The 16,565-nt window shown below is 37.5% G+C and overlaps 1 protein-coding gene across 50 annotated transcripts in view; it reads right to left on the reverse strand.

The window, feature by feature from the left end:
* LOC5578934 (calcium-activated potassium channel slowpoke) overlaps positions 1-16,565 on the reverse strand; it is a 226,985-nt gene that overhangs the window by 184,385 nt on the left and 26,035 nt on the right. For 17 of the 50 annotated variants that reach the window (XM_021837498.1, XM_021837486.1, XM_021837489.1 and 14 more), the window contains exons 1-2: positions 15,596-16,046; positions 14,887-15,531 (exon numbers count right to left, since the gene is read on the reverse strand). In XM_021837498.1, coding sequence (XP_021693190.1) covers positions 14,887-15,216 — 330 coding nt within the window. In that variant the 5' untranslated portion in view covers positions 15,217-15,531; positions 15,596-16,046. Of the gene's footprint in view, positions 1-14,886; positions 15,532-15,595; positions 16,049-16,565 lie in introns of those variants that run through there. The other 33 variants (XM_021837461.1, XM_021837501.1, XM_021837502.1 and 30 more) reach the window with 7 other exon arrangements.

A 16,565-nucleotide genomic window follows, 5' to 3' on the forward strand; every position in this document is an offset into this window, starting at 1 on the left:
TAATGGACGTCATTGATTATTCTAAATAATTGACGTCATATGAATTTTCTTGTAAATTAAAGTCAGTTTCTTGTTTTGGAGTAATTTTGATAATGCATATGGAAGCACGTGCAGAGCCCAATTTAGAATATGGATAATGCATTAAATCATGTTTCAGTGTTTTTTTTATTTATTAAATTGGTAATAGAAAAGATACTGAACATCAATAACAATTACAGTAGAACTATTTATTTCTTCGAATAATTTCTATGTACTTAGGTTGAATTTAAGTTGATCGGACATTTTTTTAAAATTAAATAAAGCTATAAGGACGTGGGTGTCAAATTTAAGCTTGTATTAACATTTTGCAACATATTATAATCATTTGTCGTAGCAGTTCAAAATGTTTCCAGGTGAGTTGACAAAGAGGTCTGTGTCATCAGCAAACAAATAAGTTTGACAGTTTGAGGTAACTCAGTCAGATGTGAAAATATTGGTCTCAAATGCTGCCTTGAGGATCGCACAATCTTTCTGCAGATCCTGCCATATAGTTTTCAGTACAGGATCGCGAGAGCGTTAAAATGGCCTTCTCCTCACGATTTTAAGACGGATCAAGAATTTAAGATCATTGTCTATACTCACGGATTCGAATCTTACTTCACATTTTGGTATTACAATGCCCCTTGTCAATATCATGTTTTGTTTGCAAAGAAATGTTAACATCAAGATTACTATCGATGTATGTTTCATATGTATTCCAGTCGGCTTAAAATAATTGAATTTGGAGCTGATATGATTAAAAATTGCTACATGGGATATTTATAACAGAGACATGATAAGAATCAAAATCGGCGTGAGTAACCAGTTGGCTACAAAGATGACTAGAGCCGGTTAAGACCTAATCAATCATAGGTGGTAAAATGAACAACGTGCCTTTTACCGAGAAAATACAAATTTCGATGATTTTTTATCACGCACGGACGATTTAGAGCATAAATCTGAGTATTCGAGTTGATACGTAGGTCAATTGAAGTGAAAATATCAACGAAAACTAAGATTTTAGAAAACCACGTTTGAAAATTATAACTGGCGTAACTTTAAGCTCGAAAGACTTGAGGTTTTTCAGTGAGGTGAATATCGTTATGATATGATGTCAAATCTGATAACTTTAGAATCCTTTTTGAATGGATTACAATCATTAATGGATGTATTTTCGGTAAGGCAATGAAAATTTTCAGGAATTTTTGTTTTGCTTACGTTTTTTGCATGGTGTTTATTTTACCTCCAATCGCTGTTCATTTTACCCACATAGTGCAGGTAAAATGAACATTTCCATCGTTTTCTGGTTGCGATAAAAATATGTGAAAATTTAGCTATTTTATTCTGAATCCATGTCGCTGCTATAGATAACATCCCTATTTTTGATGTTGTGTGATAGAACTATACAAATTCCTCGATTTTCTATCAGAAACAAGATGATTTCCTTAAGGTGTTCATTTTACCACCCCTTCCCCTAGAAGGGTTTCTAGAGGGCTAGCAGGGTATTGAACTGAGAAATATCCTGAAGAGCACTCATCAAATAAAATTCTGCAGTTGGGATTGCTTTGTGTATTATTCCATGAGCGATGTTCGACATTAAAGTCACCAATGACAAAATATTTTGACTCTGCGATTCAATTTTCGCAAGTCAGTTTGGAGTTGATGTTGATGTATTATACGCCTATGAATGATGATAGCAAATCCACCACATGCTTCATCCAGTCGCTCATTACGATAAACAAAAATGTTTGTCCGTTAAAAATAAATGTCATCTTAAGAAATTCTTGGTTTAAGCCTCATTATGCCAAACGACTGTTATTCCAAACGGTCATCACGCCAAACAACCATTATACCAAATGATTTTATGCCAAATGACCCTTATGCCAAACAACTTTATACCAAACGGCTTTATGCCAAATGACCTTCTACCGTTAGAAACTGCATAATTTTCTATTATTAACGACATACAGTAACACGGGGTATTGTTACACTAGGCCATTTACTCTTGAAAATTAGCATATATCACGGAAAACTTGGGCAGGATTTTCATAAAATCATGACCAGGGTTTCAAATAATCGTAGCTAAAATTACTTTCAGCAATTCTCACATAATTCTGAGTAGATTTTTACACAATCTTAGATGACAAAAATCCAAGCTACACTTCTAACAAAATTCCGAACAGTGGTGGTTCTGAACATTGCAACAATTCAGTTAAAAAATCAAAACTAGAGGGAGACGGGTTACTTTAAGTAGGTACATTTTCTAGGTAAAGACAATTTAAAAGGGAGTAACTGAAATTACCTGCGGTAATATTGGCCTATAATATTTCTTGGGTTTTTTCATTCGGAATTAAAAGATTCGAACGGTTACCTGACGTAAGAAAATGAGCTTGTAATTAAACATGAATATAAGCTTCTGATGGGTATGATTATTGAGTAGGCTATCGTTAATTGAAAACTGCGAATTGTTGGAGATTCTACCTGGGGAATTCCAGCTACAAACAAACTTTGCTGTTCATTTGCCTGGTACATTTTTTTTAATGTCATTTCACATATGTTGAAGTTTGTTTTATCAAAAACCAATTACGTAAATTGATTGACACAAGCTTGTTTTGTCGAAATTGGTTTCACAGTACCAGGAATTTTCTAAAATGCTGATCAATTTGCGCTCGATCTACGGTATCAAGAGCACACCTACGCTGTCAAGCAACAACATATTTGAACATTCTCTTAGGAATCAAAACGTGTTAGTGTGAAAACAATGTAACCCGCCATGAAATTAGATTTCCTTTTCCCGAGAAGCGATGGTGGGTGGTCTAAAAATACCAACTATAGGATAGCTGTCACATCCGCAGTTCACAACAACAAGCAGCACCATAAACTGACTCTGTTCTGTTAGGTTACTGTGCAGACAGTAAACAAAACACGACCGGCCGGCATCTCATATTTGCCACGAACCCCCGTCTAATGAGACCATCTATCCAATCGACATTGGCACTGTGGTGGGTGAGAGGTTTAAACTCATTAGCACTGAACAGCCCCATTACCGCGTGGAATTGCCAGAAAGCTGACTAAAATGAGGAAAAAAACGGGAAAACAATCAAGTGCCAGCAGATGTTTATTAGGAAGAGCAGCCGAGCTCATTCCGACCAAAGTATAGCAAAGCATCATCAAGGTGGCACCCTGGTGAACATTTTATTAAAATACATTAGGTTTTATTGTAACAGTACCATATTTTTCAACACATCCCCCATAAACCGATATGTTTTTACTTTCGATTCATTTGCTATCAATTCTATTGTATTATACAATTGAATTGATTGTAAAAAATCATTTTTGCAATAAAAACGGGGGTGGAAATGTAATCTTGTAAAATCATTTCGAAAAATGTCCATACCTAATTCAGACCAAAAAAATTGATTTTTTGGTATTCTTATTGGATGGTTTTCATATGTTTTTTCGCACAAAACAATTCAACTTATTATTTTCCTATTCTGTTCTCATATTGTGCAAAAAAAAATCGAGAAAAAAATCCAAAAACTTACTGTTATAATAAGGGAAGGGGATTATTTTCAGTAAAATGTTTCAACCTTGCTGAAACATTTAATAATAAATCAATTATAGACTCTATTGTACACCGTAGGTTGCATGGTGTTTGAACGAGCTCAACCAAATTAATTGTTAATTATTATTCGGGCAACCATCCAGCGGTAGTAAATGCGATTGTTTGAATGACCGCACTCACCGGGCCCGAATGTTTATAGATATGTTGGAAGTAAGTATTAGGGGAAATCGTCTGGTGAAACGTGCCAATAGAGCCCCTTTACGGTTGGTCGGCTTACTGGTTGGATACCTACATACCTACTACATATTGCATTCCGGTGGCAGTTGTTTACACAGCGCTGTGACTTTATGGGAGTCCCGGCTATTGGAGACTGTGCTGATTGATTTTCGATGATTTGTTTACAAATACTTCAGCGTTTATTGTCGATTGTGTGTGTGGGATGTGGGAAGTTGTCGTTGATTGCGCTATCATGATGAATTTCACTGACTGTGGTAATAATCCAAAACAGCAGTAAATGTAGGCAAATGAAATCCACTACTGTACAACTCAGTTAATAGAAACAGCAAAAACTAGGGCTAAAATGGAGAACAATCTACCGTTTTGTCTTAAATTCCGAACATGGCTCATATTCCGTACATCCAACTTTTTCTGACGATTTCTCAAGAAATCCTCTCAAATTTCTTCACCGGATATTCAATTGTTTTATTGATTGATTGCCAGCCCGAGGCAGGTTCATCCTCAAATTCTTTTATTATACAAGTCCTTTTAATTTAAAAATTATAAACTCACAATCAATTTTACCTTTAAAATCGCCACTATCCGGAATATAAGTCATGTTTGGAATTTAAGACAAAACGTTAGATTGTTCTCCTAATTTTGAAAAGCTGTCGTAATTAGAAGTGCGCAATAGTCTTCATCCATCGATCACATGGCATTGACCTATTAAGAATTATGCGCCTCCTCCGTTACATGTTCAAGTATTCGAAACCAAAGCGGCAAACGACGATTAGGGGAAGATGGCCCAATACGCACAGATGGGGTAAAATGGCCCGACTCATTGAATCATTCCTAGAACGTTTCAATCTGTATAATTTGCCAAACGGCGTTCAAATACGTTTACCCAAGAAGTGCTGCTACAATCCATAGACATAAACTCATAGATTTTTACCAAATTTCCCGGTGATATTCAACACTTTTCACTTTTTTGCCTAAATATTAAGGTTTTCCGTTGACTTTATTAACCAATAAGCGTTTCCATGCCACAGAGCAAACTCATGGGGGAGCATGATTGCTAACTCTTTGAACTCCATACAAAATGGCATTTTACCCCACCCATTTGGTCATTTTGAACCACCCCCATTTTTAATCAACTTTTCGACACGATTTAAAACCGTAAAAAAACTCACATTTGGGAAATGTTAAGACTTCGAATGGCCTTCAAATGTGGATCTTATTACAAGAAAACGACACAAATCCTTAAAGTGACATTTTGGACCATTTTGCCCTATCCATATTTGGAAGATGCCTTAATGTACAGCGCACGGTATTTAAGCTTCCATGTTCTATTTCTTTGACATATGAAAAATAGGGCGGCTCATTTTACAAAAGTTTGAAAATCCAAGCATGCATCTTTTACAATCTTTATGAAGAGAATATAGTTCTGTTGAAAAGAGTAAAACAATAGAATGGAGAGAAAAAGAGATTTCTACAACTTACAAATTTCAGTATTTTTCCGCAAAACCTCAAACAAAATCGAGGTAACTTTATTTATTCAGCAACTTATTTTATAAAAGCTTGAATAATAAGATTTAGTGATATATTTTTGTGTCAATGTGGATATGATAGTTGTACACGTGTTGGAGGTATCTTTTTTTTTTTGTATCAGCCTGTAACGTCTTTGGGTCAGATGATAGATATTAAATCTCACCAATATAACTGAAAATTTTGCAGAAACTGTTTTACCATAATGATTGCAAGAAAAATGGAGATGGATTTTCAATAATTTTTGTTATTTGATCCACCTTAATGAAGAATCATGCGCCTCCTCCATTACATTCCGTCATATTAGAGACCGATAGAGAGAAGAGAATGGAGAGAACTTCATCCGAAGCTCAAAGCAGGAAATGTTTCATATCAAAAGGCTTTTTGCCTCTTACAGAATCAAACGCTCTTTCAGCATCACTTCAATATGGACAAAAGATCATATGACCTCATCAATGGTAGTGAAATAAGCTGGGAGTCAGTTGATTAACAGAATAATCTATCCAATAGAGCAGAATATACTGTTAGAAACGATTGTTCCCCGTTTGGCATGAAATCGTTTGACAAAAAGTCGTTCGGCATAATGGCATAAGGTACACAAATTATGTCACGATAAATTTAAACTTTTTCGACCCCCCTGTGTCACGTTTCCTCCGAAAATTTTGTAAGACTTGTCACGCTTGGTTTGAGGGGACCCCCCTTGGAGCGTGACATAATTTGTACACGATCCCTAATGAATGATTTAGAATGAATATCGGCATTTTTGAAGCTTGAAGATCAACGCCAACGAGCCCATAGCAAAAATTGGTAGGTACTCAACAAGCGTAGTGCTCGTTCAGTGATTTGCCGAGCTATGGATGTCAAAGAATGTTGGAGACATTAGAGAGCATAACTAAGTACGTGACGGGTCTGGTGAAAGATCTTCTCGGAATAATAATTTTCTCTACATCCCAGAACATAAAGAATCTTTGGACTTGCTGTGATATACATATTTGAAAATAGCAAATTGGCAAAGGAAGTTCGCAGTTAATAATGAAGGGAACGATTATACAGTAAGGACCCGATTTTGTCAGCCCCTCGATGAATTTTAGGCTGACAAAATGGGGAACCTGACAAAATCGGGTCATTTTATTTTGTTCCTGTTTTTCAAATTTTGACGTGTTACATGGTTACATGGACTTCTAAGAGGTTGATGGACATGGGCATAGCCAGATTTTTTTTACCAGGGGCCCGCCTTTCCCTTATATTGTTAATATCGATTTATAACACTTAATAAAAGGCATTGCCATTGCCCCCTCTGACTACGCCCATGCGTGCATGACATCAAACATCATCATCAATTTTAATGTAAACGTAGTAAAACATGACGATAACAATTTTTTGACAAATTTAAAATAGGCTGACAAAATCGGGTCCGAAAGCTGACAAAATCGGGGGTAGACAAAATCGGGGGCAGACAAAATCGGGGGCTGACAAAATCGGGTCAGTACTGTATAACATTTCGTTGCGTATCAAGCTCTGTCCCAGTTGGGACGTAACTCTCGATAAAAATTGCTTGGTAAATGAAGGGAAAATTTTTATTTGCAAAATATTGAAAGCTCTAATCCAAAGATCTATTATTGTAGCATCTAATCTAATCTAATCTAAGTGCTTGCACAGCCAATATTGAAAATCATCCTGGAAATACCAAAATTTCATCAGATATTTTCTTGTCAGCATTAATATTTGCAGCACATCAAAGATACAATACAAATATTAAAATGGCCAGGCCCACTGAGCAGACTTTGGGTGTGAAGATAATTGAAAAGCTCACGGCTATCGGATTATTCACGTATGAATAACATGATAGACGCAATCCCAAAGATCTATTATTGCAGCATGATGCAAAAATAGGCCATATACGAAAGCAAATTATTTTTCGTTTAAAATGTTTAGGGCTCGAACATAAAAGAAAATCTTTTTTTTTTATCGATTCAATAATTATTTTGATTTTCGAAGTGTAAATCAAAAACACCGTCTATTATCGAAAGAAGGAATAGTGATTAAAATCATATATTTTCCAGCATATCTCAAAAGGAGATCATGCGTCCATTAAAAATAAATGTCATCTTAAGAAATTCTTGGTTTAAGCCTAATTATGCCAAACGACCATTATGCCAAACAACCATTATACCAAATGATTTTATGCCAAATGACCCTTATGCCAAACGACTTTATACCAAACGGCTTTATGCCAAATGACCTTCCACCGTTAGAAACTGCATAATTTGCTATTATTAACGACATACAGTAACACGGGGTATTGTTACACTAGGCCATTTTCTCTTGAAAATTAGCATATGTCACGGAAAACTTGGGCAGGATTTTCATAAAATCATGACCAGGGTTTCAAATAATCGTAGCTAAAATTACTTTCAAATCTAGGAAGCAATTCTCACATAATTCTGTGTAGATTTTTACACAATCTTAGATGACAAAAACCCAAGCTACACTTCTAACAAAATTCCGAACAGGATTCTTATAAACTAATGGACAACAGTACAAACTCATAATTCCAGGGCAGGATTTCAAAATATATCTTAGGCAGTGGTGTCCTAGTGGAGTTCAAGTCACGAATCCTAAACAGGATTTTCGTTAAATCTTGAGCAAAATTGAGCTTAAGCTTGATTGGCCGCCCGTGGTTGCTACTCCAGTATCGCCAGATCAGCTGCACTTACACAAGGAACCAATCAGATCACTGCTTGGGACTAACATACACCCTCAGTATATAAGTGAGATATCCGTAAAACAAAAGCTTCATGCTCATTAGCGCCACCTGGTAGCAAAATTTTGAATTTAATAGCTTTTATAATGATAGCGCTTGAGCTACTGAACAACTTTGCCGAAAGCGCCATATTTCTAAGTGGTCAGGATCCTGAGTTATCCGCAAAACAAAATTTCGATGCTCAATAGCACCGCCTGGTAGCAGAATTCCGCATTTCAATGACCACCACATGTTAGCTCTTAAGGTGAATATGAATCGAAGCCAAACTTCAAATTTTCAAGAGCACAAATCTAGAGAACCGAACACCCCTTTAAGCTGAAAATTTAATCAATTAGGGTAAGGGATCTAATTTTCGACCCAGTGCTAATTTTCGACCCATTGATAAAACAAACGTTATTTTAAATACTATTTGAAATTTTCAAACATTTATAAATCACTGGAGTATGCCATTGCTGTTATATCTATCATGATCAAATAAAAAATGCATCTATATAACGGAGTTTTAATCCTAAATTGATAATCCTGATTTTCTTGTGTCTGAATCAGTCCTTTTTCTTCCATTGATGAAAATTCGTCACATATTGAAAAGACTCAAATCAGTATAAAAACTGATCAAAGTGATGCCTAATCGATAAAGTTTGGTGAAACCTGATAAAATTTAAGCAAATTGTAATTAATTGTGTGCATCTATAAGCGAAAATAAATTTTATTACGCGTTTGAAATTGTTCGAAAATTGAAACACCAGGTTTCAATTTTCGACCGGTCGAAAAAGCATGCCATGATTTCAGCAGGTGATGTGTTTTAGTTTTCGACCCTTCGTCAAAAGTAAACATCGTTCATAGTGGTGGTTGTTCTTTCGTGGAGTTGAATTTCTTGCTTCAACGGTTTTTAACCAAAACGGTAAGAAAAATACTGATCTCGCTTCAATTTTATCAAAATTATATGGATTAACATATTATAGCGTCCAGAAAAGTACAGACAGCATCTAAGGTAGTCAACAAGAACTCGATTATGGAATTCCGAAATTTCATATACATATTCAATTCAAGATTGGCGAAGAAATAGCTATCAGTCCGTTATTCGTCCTGGACCGACCACAATGGAGGAGGAGACCGAATTTGAAGAGTTGATATTCGGCAGTCAGCGACGGGGATGGCTAGTGAAACGTGACTCAATGTTGGAGCATATTAAAGGTTTTCTTTCTTCTTCGCAATATTCTTAGAAATGAGTTGAATAGAGAATCTGAAATGAAGAAACAAGACCACACTGAAGCAAAACGATTCGAGCAAAATTTGTAGTGAAAAAAAAGAAAACAATGTACCGAAATGACCCATAAAATAAAAGTTAAAGCCTAAAAAAGCTGTCAAAGTCGAGAGCTAAAAGAAGAATTTGAGTATTTACTTGAACTATTAAATAATGAAATGAAATAAATGTTTTAAACAAAATGGTTTTACATGTTTAAATGACAATATCCCATTGCTGTACTATATCCTATCGCAACAGTAGAATATAATGTAGTTTGATCCACGTAAAACTGTTTGAATAGTAGAAAAATCGATCAGTGTTCATTAATGTCGGTTTTCCTTGGTCGTACAGGTTGTACATAAGGATCAAGAATCCATCATACAATCATCAGCAATCATCAAAATAGAAAAAAAAAAAACACTTTGAACATTGTTTAAATTTTGAGCAAAAAAAACGTAAAACGATGATGGTTATTTTCTTCTTAAATTATGATATCGTAGTTCACAACTTAATCACGCAATTCCACAAACAAACTATTAGACTATTGGCGAAACATTTTACATTCAATATCTTCAAAGGATGTGACAGGGATACAAAACCAGTATTTATGGTATTCAGGAGCCCTCCATATCTATCAGATCTATCAGATAATAACTGTTGAACTGCTTAGGGACTGTCCATAAATGACGGAGCATTTTAGGGGGGAGGGGGGAGTCTACGATTTTGCTACGAACCATGTATTAGGTATGGGAAAATAGGCGGGGTGTCAAAGATTAGCGTTAGCGTTAGCGTTAGCGTTAGCGTTAGCGTAGTTACGGTATACTTCGTAGATTGGATACTAGCAACATTCATGTTTCTTTTTAATAATCTCATCCTGACTACTTTCAAGAACAAGGCAGGGGAGTATACCTTGTTCAAATCATAAACAAGAATACTAAAAGCATGAATATCGCTATTCCCGGCCACGCCCATCTTTACCGTAACTTGGGATAGGGGAAGGAAATGTTGATGTAGCACTTACTTAATGAGAGGCCACCGACTCAGCGACACCCTCATAAGTGCTACGGAGTTGGAGGTTGGGGAAGGTATATTGTCAGGATTCGCCTAGAAAGCTGGCGATAGACCATAAATATTTGTTGTTTAAGCGTTTTCAAATTAATCTTTTGAATGCCGGCAATCAAAAGAGAAAACAATAGCAATAGCAATAGTATTTCGCGAAATGCTTGTCGATTGTGCAGTAATATTTTTCCTCAATAACCAGTAAAAAGCAAACCGATCCCTCCAGGGTCATCGGATTGTATAAAATAACGATACGCGTAAAAAAAAAAATCACGCCTATTGAAAAACTGTACTGTGTCCATTGAAAAACTGTACTGGGTGGTACTGTATTTTTAGATAATCGAAAAACGAAAGGAAGCGCGTTCGAACTAAACACCCTAGTATAACACAGTAGGGTTTTCTGCTCAAAATTATACGAAAAGCAGAACGATCAGAAGTTCCACGACGCGGACAAAAACGATCCGGAAGGCTCACAAAAGAAAAAGTATCATACTGGAACAAACTCACCGGATTGATTCTCTAAATTTATGTGCTGCCTGTCACTTCCGGATGGTTCGGTGAACTTAGGGCAGCCAAAAACCAACAGTACTGAGGACACAAATCAAACAATCACTTTTTCATTTTTCACTTTTCACTATTCCATTTCTGAATGTAAAAACTGTCCTGCTTGGGCTTCACGAAGCACTACCCTGCAAGACGCTCCAAAACAGGAAAAAAATCTCCGGAGACGAAAACATGCGCGAAACCGTGAGCCAAATCTATCGGACGACGCAAAACCGAACTGTCCTGCTTGGGCTTCATGCACTACCCACTACGCTCCAAAACAGAAAAAAAAATCTCCAGCGACGAAAACACGCGCGAAACCGTGAGCTAAATCTATCGGACGACGAAAAACCGAACTGTCCTGCTTGGGCTTTACGAAGCACTACCCAGCAAGACGCTCCAAAACAGGAAAAAAAACCGAGTCCCACCACATATTCAATTAATATATAAAGTAGCACTGTTATAATTCACTTTTACCGATCAGTTACAATACAATCAGTTGAAATGCACTGCCTAGTTCACTTGTTCAATAATACATTAACTTTTACTGAATAACTGCTGAATACTGCTTCCACGGTTTGTTTTCCAATCTGACACTCGGGGGACGGGGGTGTCAAAGATTGGCCAAAAAAAATGCTACGTCATTTATGGACACTGCCTTATCATAAGTTACGGACGGGACGGGGGTGTCAAAGATTGGCCAAAAAATGCTACGTCATTTATGGACGCTGCCTTATCATAAAGTTCGTTACGGAAATGGGAAGCATACACTGTTTCCACTGGAATGTAATTCTAGCATAGCATAGCATAGCATAGCATAAACTGACTGTACATGTCAATGGTTGCTACTCCGTGATTGATCGGAACTGGTAAGAATTGCACTACGATCCAAATGAATAAGGGATGGGAGTTTCCGCTTACTCTCGAAGTGCAATTTTAGCAGATCTAATATTATTGATCAATAACGGCGCCGGCCAAGTCCTTACAGTCAGTTGGGATGGGGAAGGAATGTTAGGGTGTAATGATTGTTGCTTCTAGAGACCGAGAATACCTCTGCATCTCCACAATCACCACGGGAAGGGTGTTTATTAGTGAGGAAGGAAAAGATCTGGGAGTCACCTCTGGTCGGTGATGCGATCCATGGACAAGGGGGAAATATACGACTTGTATTTAAAGCTAGTTTTGTATTTTTGTCTCGAGAAGTTTTTGGAAAAATTACGTCAACATCTATAATGTCGAACAATTCAAAAGACGTTTTTATTAATGACGAAAACTGAAAATTACATGTATATATTTTAACTTATATGAAACAGGAATAATGCCGACACTTGTAGTGACGAACCATACATAGTTTGTTTGAAAATTACATATGAGTATTACTGTGCATTTTGTCTCGATATGGTAGAAGTTTTAGAAAATACGTCAACATTCACAATGTCGAACAATTCAAAGGATAATTTTTAATAATGTCAAAAAGAGAAAAATATATGTATATTCAAATTGTATAAGAAAAAAGCATAATGCCGACACCTATAGTGACAAACCATACAAAGTTTGTTTTAATATTACATAAAAGTTACGCTTTCAAGAAAATATGTGTTATCATAAGCATGAAACGAACTCACCAGTTGGCCATCCATTCTCGACTGAACACAAAACTGACACTGACAGCAAAACTTCTTGGCGTCCCGAAAATAAACCGTCTTGCTTGGGCCTTCCCAAATACGTACCCAGCAAGACGCTCCAAAACAAAGGGAAAAAAAAAAAATCTCCGGCGACGAAAACACGCGCGAAACCGTCAACAAACTCTATCGGACGACGCAAAACCGAACCGTCCTGCTTGGGCTTCTCGAAGCACTACCCAGCAAGACGCTCCAAAACAGGGGGAAAAAATTCTCCGGCAACGAAAACGCGCGAATCCGTCAGCTAAATCAATCGGACGACGCAAAACCGAACTGTCCTGCTTGGGCTTCACAAAGCACTACCCAGCAAGACGCTCCAAAACAGGGGGAAAAAAATTCTCCGGCAACGAAAACGCGCGAATCCGTCAGCTAAATCAATCGGACGACGCAAAACCGAACTGTCCTGCTTGGGCTTCACAAAGCACTACCCAGCAAGACGCTCCAAAACAGGGGGAAAAAAATTCTCCGGCAACGAAAACGCGCGAATCCGTCAGCTAACTCAATCGGACGACGCAAAACCGAACTGTCCTGCTTGGGCTTCACAAAGCACTACCCAGCAAGACGCTCCAAAACAGGGGGAAAAAAATTCTCCGGCAACGAAAACGCGCGAATCCGTCAGCTAAATCAATCGGACGACGCAAAACCGAACTGTCCTGCTTGGGCTTCACAAAGCACTACCCAGCAAGACGCTCCAAAACAGGGGGAAAAAAATTCTCCGGCAAGTTTCCACTGGAATGTAATTCTAAAAGAAAAATCATCGAAGAATATTCAACAGTTTCAAGTTTTTTCATACAATATACCCGCTATATTGATTCAATCTGGTACAGGTCGAAAATTAGCACATGCATGGGTCGAAAAATTAAACAGTGGGTCGAAAACTAGCACAAAAGATAAAGTCATGAATCTATAAAAATACAAAAAATGCAATAAAATATCATCTAATAGAAGTTATACATGAACTAATAATATGTTTTTCTATTCGACTGCCAAATTTGAATATTAGTTGATGCTTTTTTGCAGGGTTTTTGGGAGTTTTCCACTCATATGCTGGTTTTATGGGTCGAAATATAGTGCTTTTACCCTAGTCACCACCAGCTAGTGACCAAACGATTAAGTTTTTAGCTCAAACGGATGTACAGTGCTGTTCTGAATAATAGCAGCGCATGTCGATTTTCATACAAAATGCTCAACTTTGACATGCTGTAGTTTTGTTCCCTTTCAAGCAATCGAGTTGAAATTTTCTCCACAGAACTACAAATATGCTCAATTTTGTAAACACAAAATTTCAAAATTTTCTAAGCCCCTGCCGGAAAGTGAGATACTAGGTGAAATTGTTCGAAAAAATAGCAGTTTTAAAATTTTGAATTTCGGCTTGACATTATAGTTTTAAATTGTATATCACTTACCATTGGAACAATCTCCTCCTACTTATCAAACCTACACCTAAACCGAAAATGTTTAAAATATTTGTAGAAGAAAACTTTTAAAATGAAAAACTGCTATTTTTTCGAAAAATTTCACCTAGTGTCTCACTTTTCGGCAGGGACTCAGAAAAAACTGAAATTTTGTAGTTACAAAATTGATCATATTTGTAGTTCTGTGGAGAAAATTGCTTGATAGGGAACAAAACTACAGCATGTCAAAGTTGAGCATTTTGTATGAAAATTGACATGCGCTGCCATTATTCAGAACAGCACTGTATGGTTTTCCAGATTTGTATTCTTGAAAATTTGATGTTAGGCTTCGGGTTCTATACCATTTCCCAGAAATCATTTCCCGGATACCCCATTTCCCGGAAAGACATTTCCCGGAATGACCCATTGCCCGGAAAATTATTTCCCGGAACAACCCGTTTCCCGGAAAGCTACTTAATGGTAAATAAAATAAGTAATTTCCGGTTCTATACCATTTTTTAAAGCAAAGTAATATGAGAACCACGAAAAGAATGGGCAAATTTCTAAGAATACTTTATAAATAGTCACTAGATTGTCAAAGATTAGTTTTTCGACGTATTATATAGGGAATCCCATAGAATATGGGACTGTTATGCGAGTATGGGCAGTTAATGAAGTCAATGAGTGAATTCATATGTTTGTGTACATCGTTATCAAGTTGTCGTTGATATATTCTCAATTTAATTGACACTAAGCTGGATATGATATTGATAAACATAAATAGCAGAAAAAAATTCTAAAAATAGCCACCGCAATCCATATAAATATGTAAAACCGAACAGTAAAGTACTCACCAAGATTCTTCCGGTAGTGGTTTGACCCGAGATAAGTTCACCGGCCCAGTCCTTCGCTTCGGTCATAAACGTACCCTCGAAGTCCTGCTTGCCCTGACGGGAGGCCTTCTGTTCCTTCTGTTTCGGATCATTGGGCGCTAGCTCGGGCTCCTTTCGACAGCACAAAAAGGCAAAGGCCCGCCATAAAAGCACAACAAGCAGTCCAGCCAAAAATGTGAATATACTTGATAATAGAAAACACCACCATTTCCGCACTTTGAGACATTCATCGAGGTCGGTCGCAGGAAGCTCTGTGGTCAACACTGCTGCCTCCTCGTCACAGCCCGACATCCCCTAGCAGATAACGGTTGGGGATCCGTAACGTATCCGTCGTACTCCACACTGGTCACCCTTTTCCTAATCATTGGACATTTCACAACGGTTTGCCACCGCCGCCGCCGCTGGTCACTGATGATCTGATGCCCTCAGAGACGTGAATATGTGTAAGGTGCCTATGCGCTTTCACTTTACACTCCTATCTGGTGCCGTTGATCCGTCACTTTTAAGGTTTATTTTTGTCAATCTAGCAATTTTTTACTTCTTATTTCTTTTCTAATTAAAACTACAACTATGCACTTTTATTTCACTCTGATGGGATTTATGCTCCTGTAAGAAAAAAAGGAAAACAAAATTCACACTGATGCAATTTCTTGCTCTCACGAAGCATTACTTCGAGGGGAGGCAGTCCCAATCTCCGAATTCATCTCTTCGCTCACTGCCCAGAATCTCCCATACCCTCTTTCTGAATGTGCTCTCCAAGCTCACGCAAACGGGTCATCTCGCGAAGTGATTTTCCTTGCACACTCTCACTTCAAAGGTTTTTCCCCGATCTTCACATTTCGATAAAATTCTTCTTCTATTTCAAGTGTGCACTACGTGATGATATCATTTCGCAGACTATGTTATTCATAAACGCCGTATTTCGATTATTTCACTTTTGATTGTTTGGACGCTTTTATGTGCCAGTTTTAAAACACACTAAAATTCGACGTTCACATCTCATCATCCATTCGCAGCAGCTTCTCCGTTTTTATGGCCTTGTGTGGTATCCCATAAACCACATTTTTCATCACTGTTCCACTTCTGTCCGAATGGGAAAATCCCAGCTTGGAAATTGGAGCATTTTCAAACTGGCTTCCTGAAAATAAATCAAACAATTCTTTGCCAATCCAAAAGTAACCACGGAACCAACCGCTCACTTGCAGCAAACAGTATATCGATTTTGGAAGCATTACATCGGATCCGGAGCGCCATATGAGGGACCAGCATTAGGGAACGTTGCCAAGTTTGGGTTTATTTGCTGGCTCACAAAACACGTTTCCTTTATGTAATTGTAGACACAGCTGGCGTTGCTGGTGGAATGTGCGATGCTTGCAGTATCTGCTGCTGGGAAACCCAAGCCGGAAAAAGAAATCGGTTTTTGGCACTGGAGCGATTACTTGTGAACATATTGTAATGTTACAGTAAGAAGTAGCATGGGAGATGGTAGTTTTGGACGGTTTGGTTTCACTTCATTGCCCAGTAAGAAATTTGATACTTACAGAATTAGAACATTACTTAGGTCAGGATGCAAGGACATTGATAAGTATATAACAGCCAGGGTTGGGAAAAAAGCTGAAATTCACTCTACAGTAGCCAAA

Source organism: Aedes aegypti, chromosome 1 (assembly GCF_002204515.2).
Source record: "Aedes aegypti strain LVP_AGWG chromosome 1, AaegL5.0 Primary Assembly, whole genome shotgun sequence".
NCBI classification, from domain to species: Eukaryota; Metazoa; Arthropoda; class Insecta; order Diptera; family Culicidae; genus Aedes; species Aedes aegypti.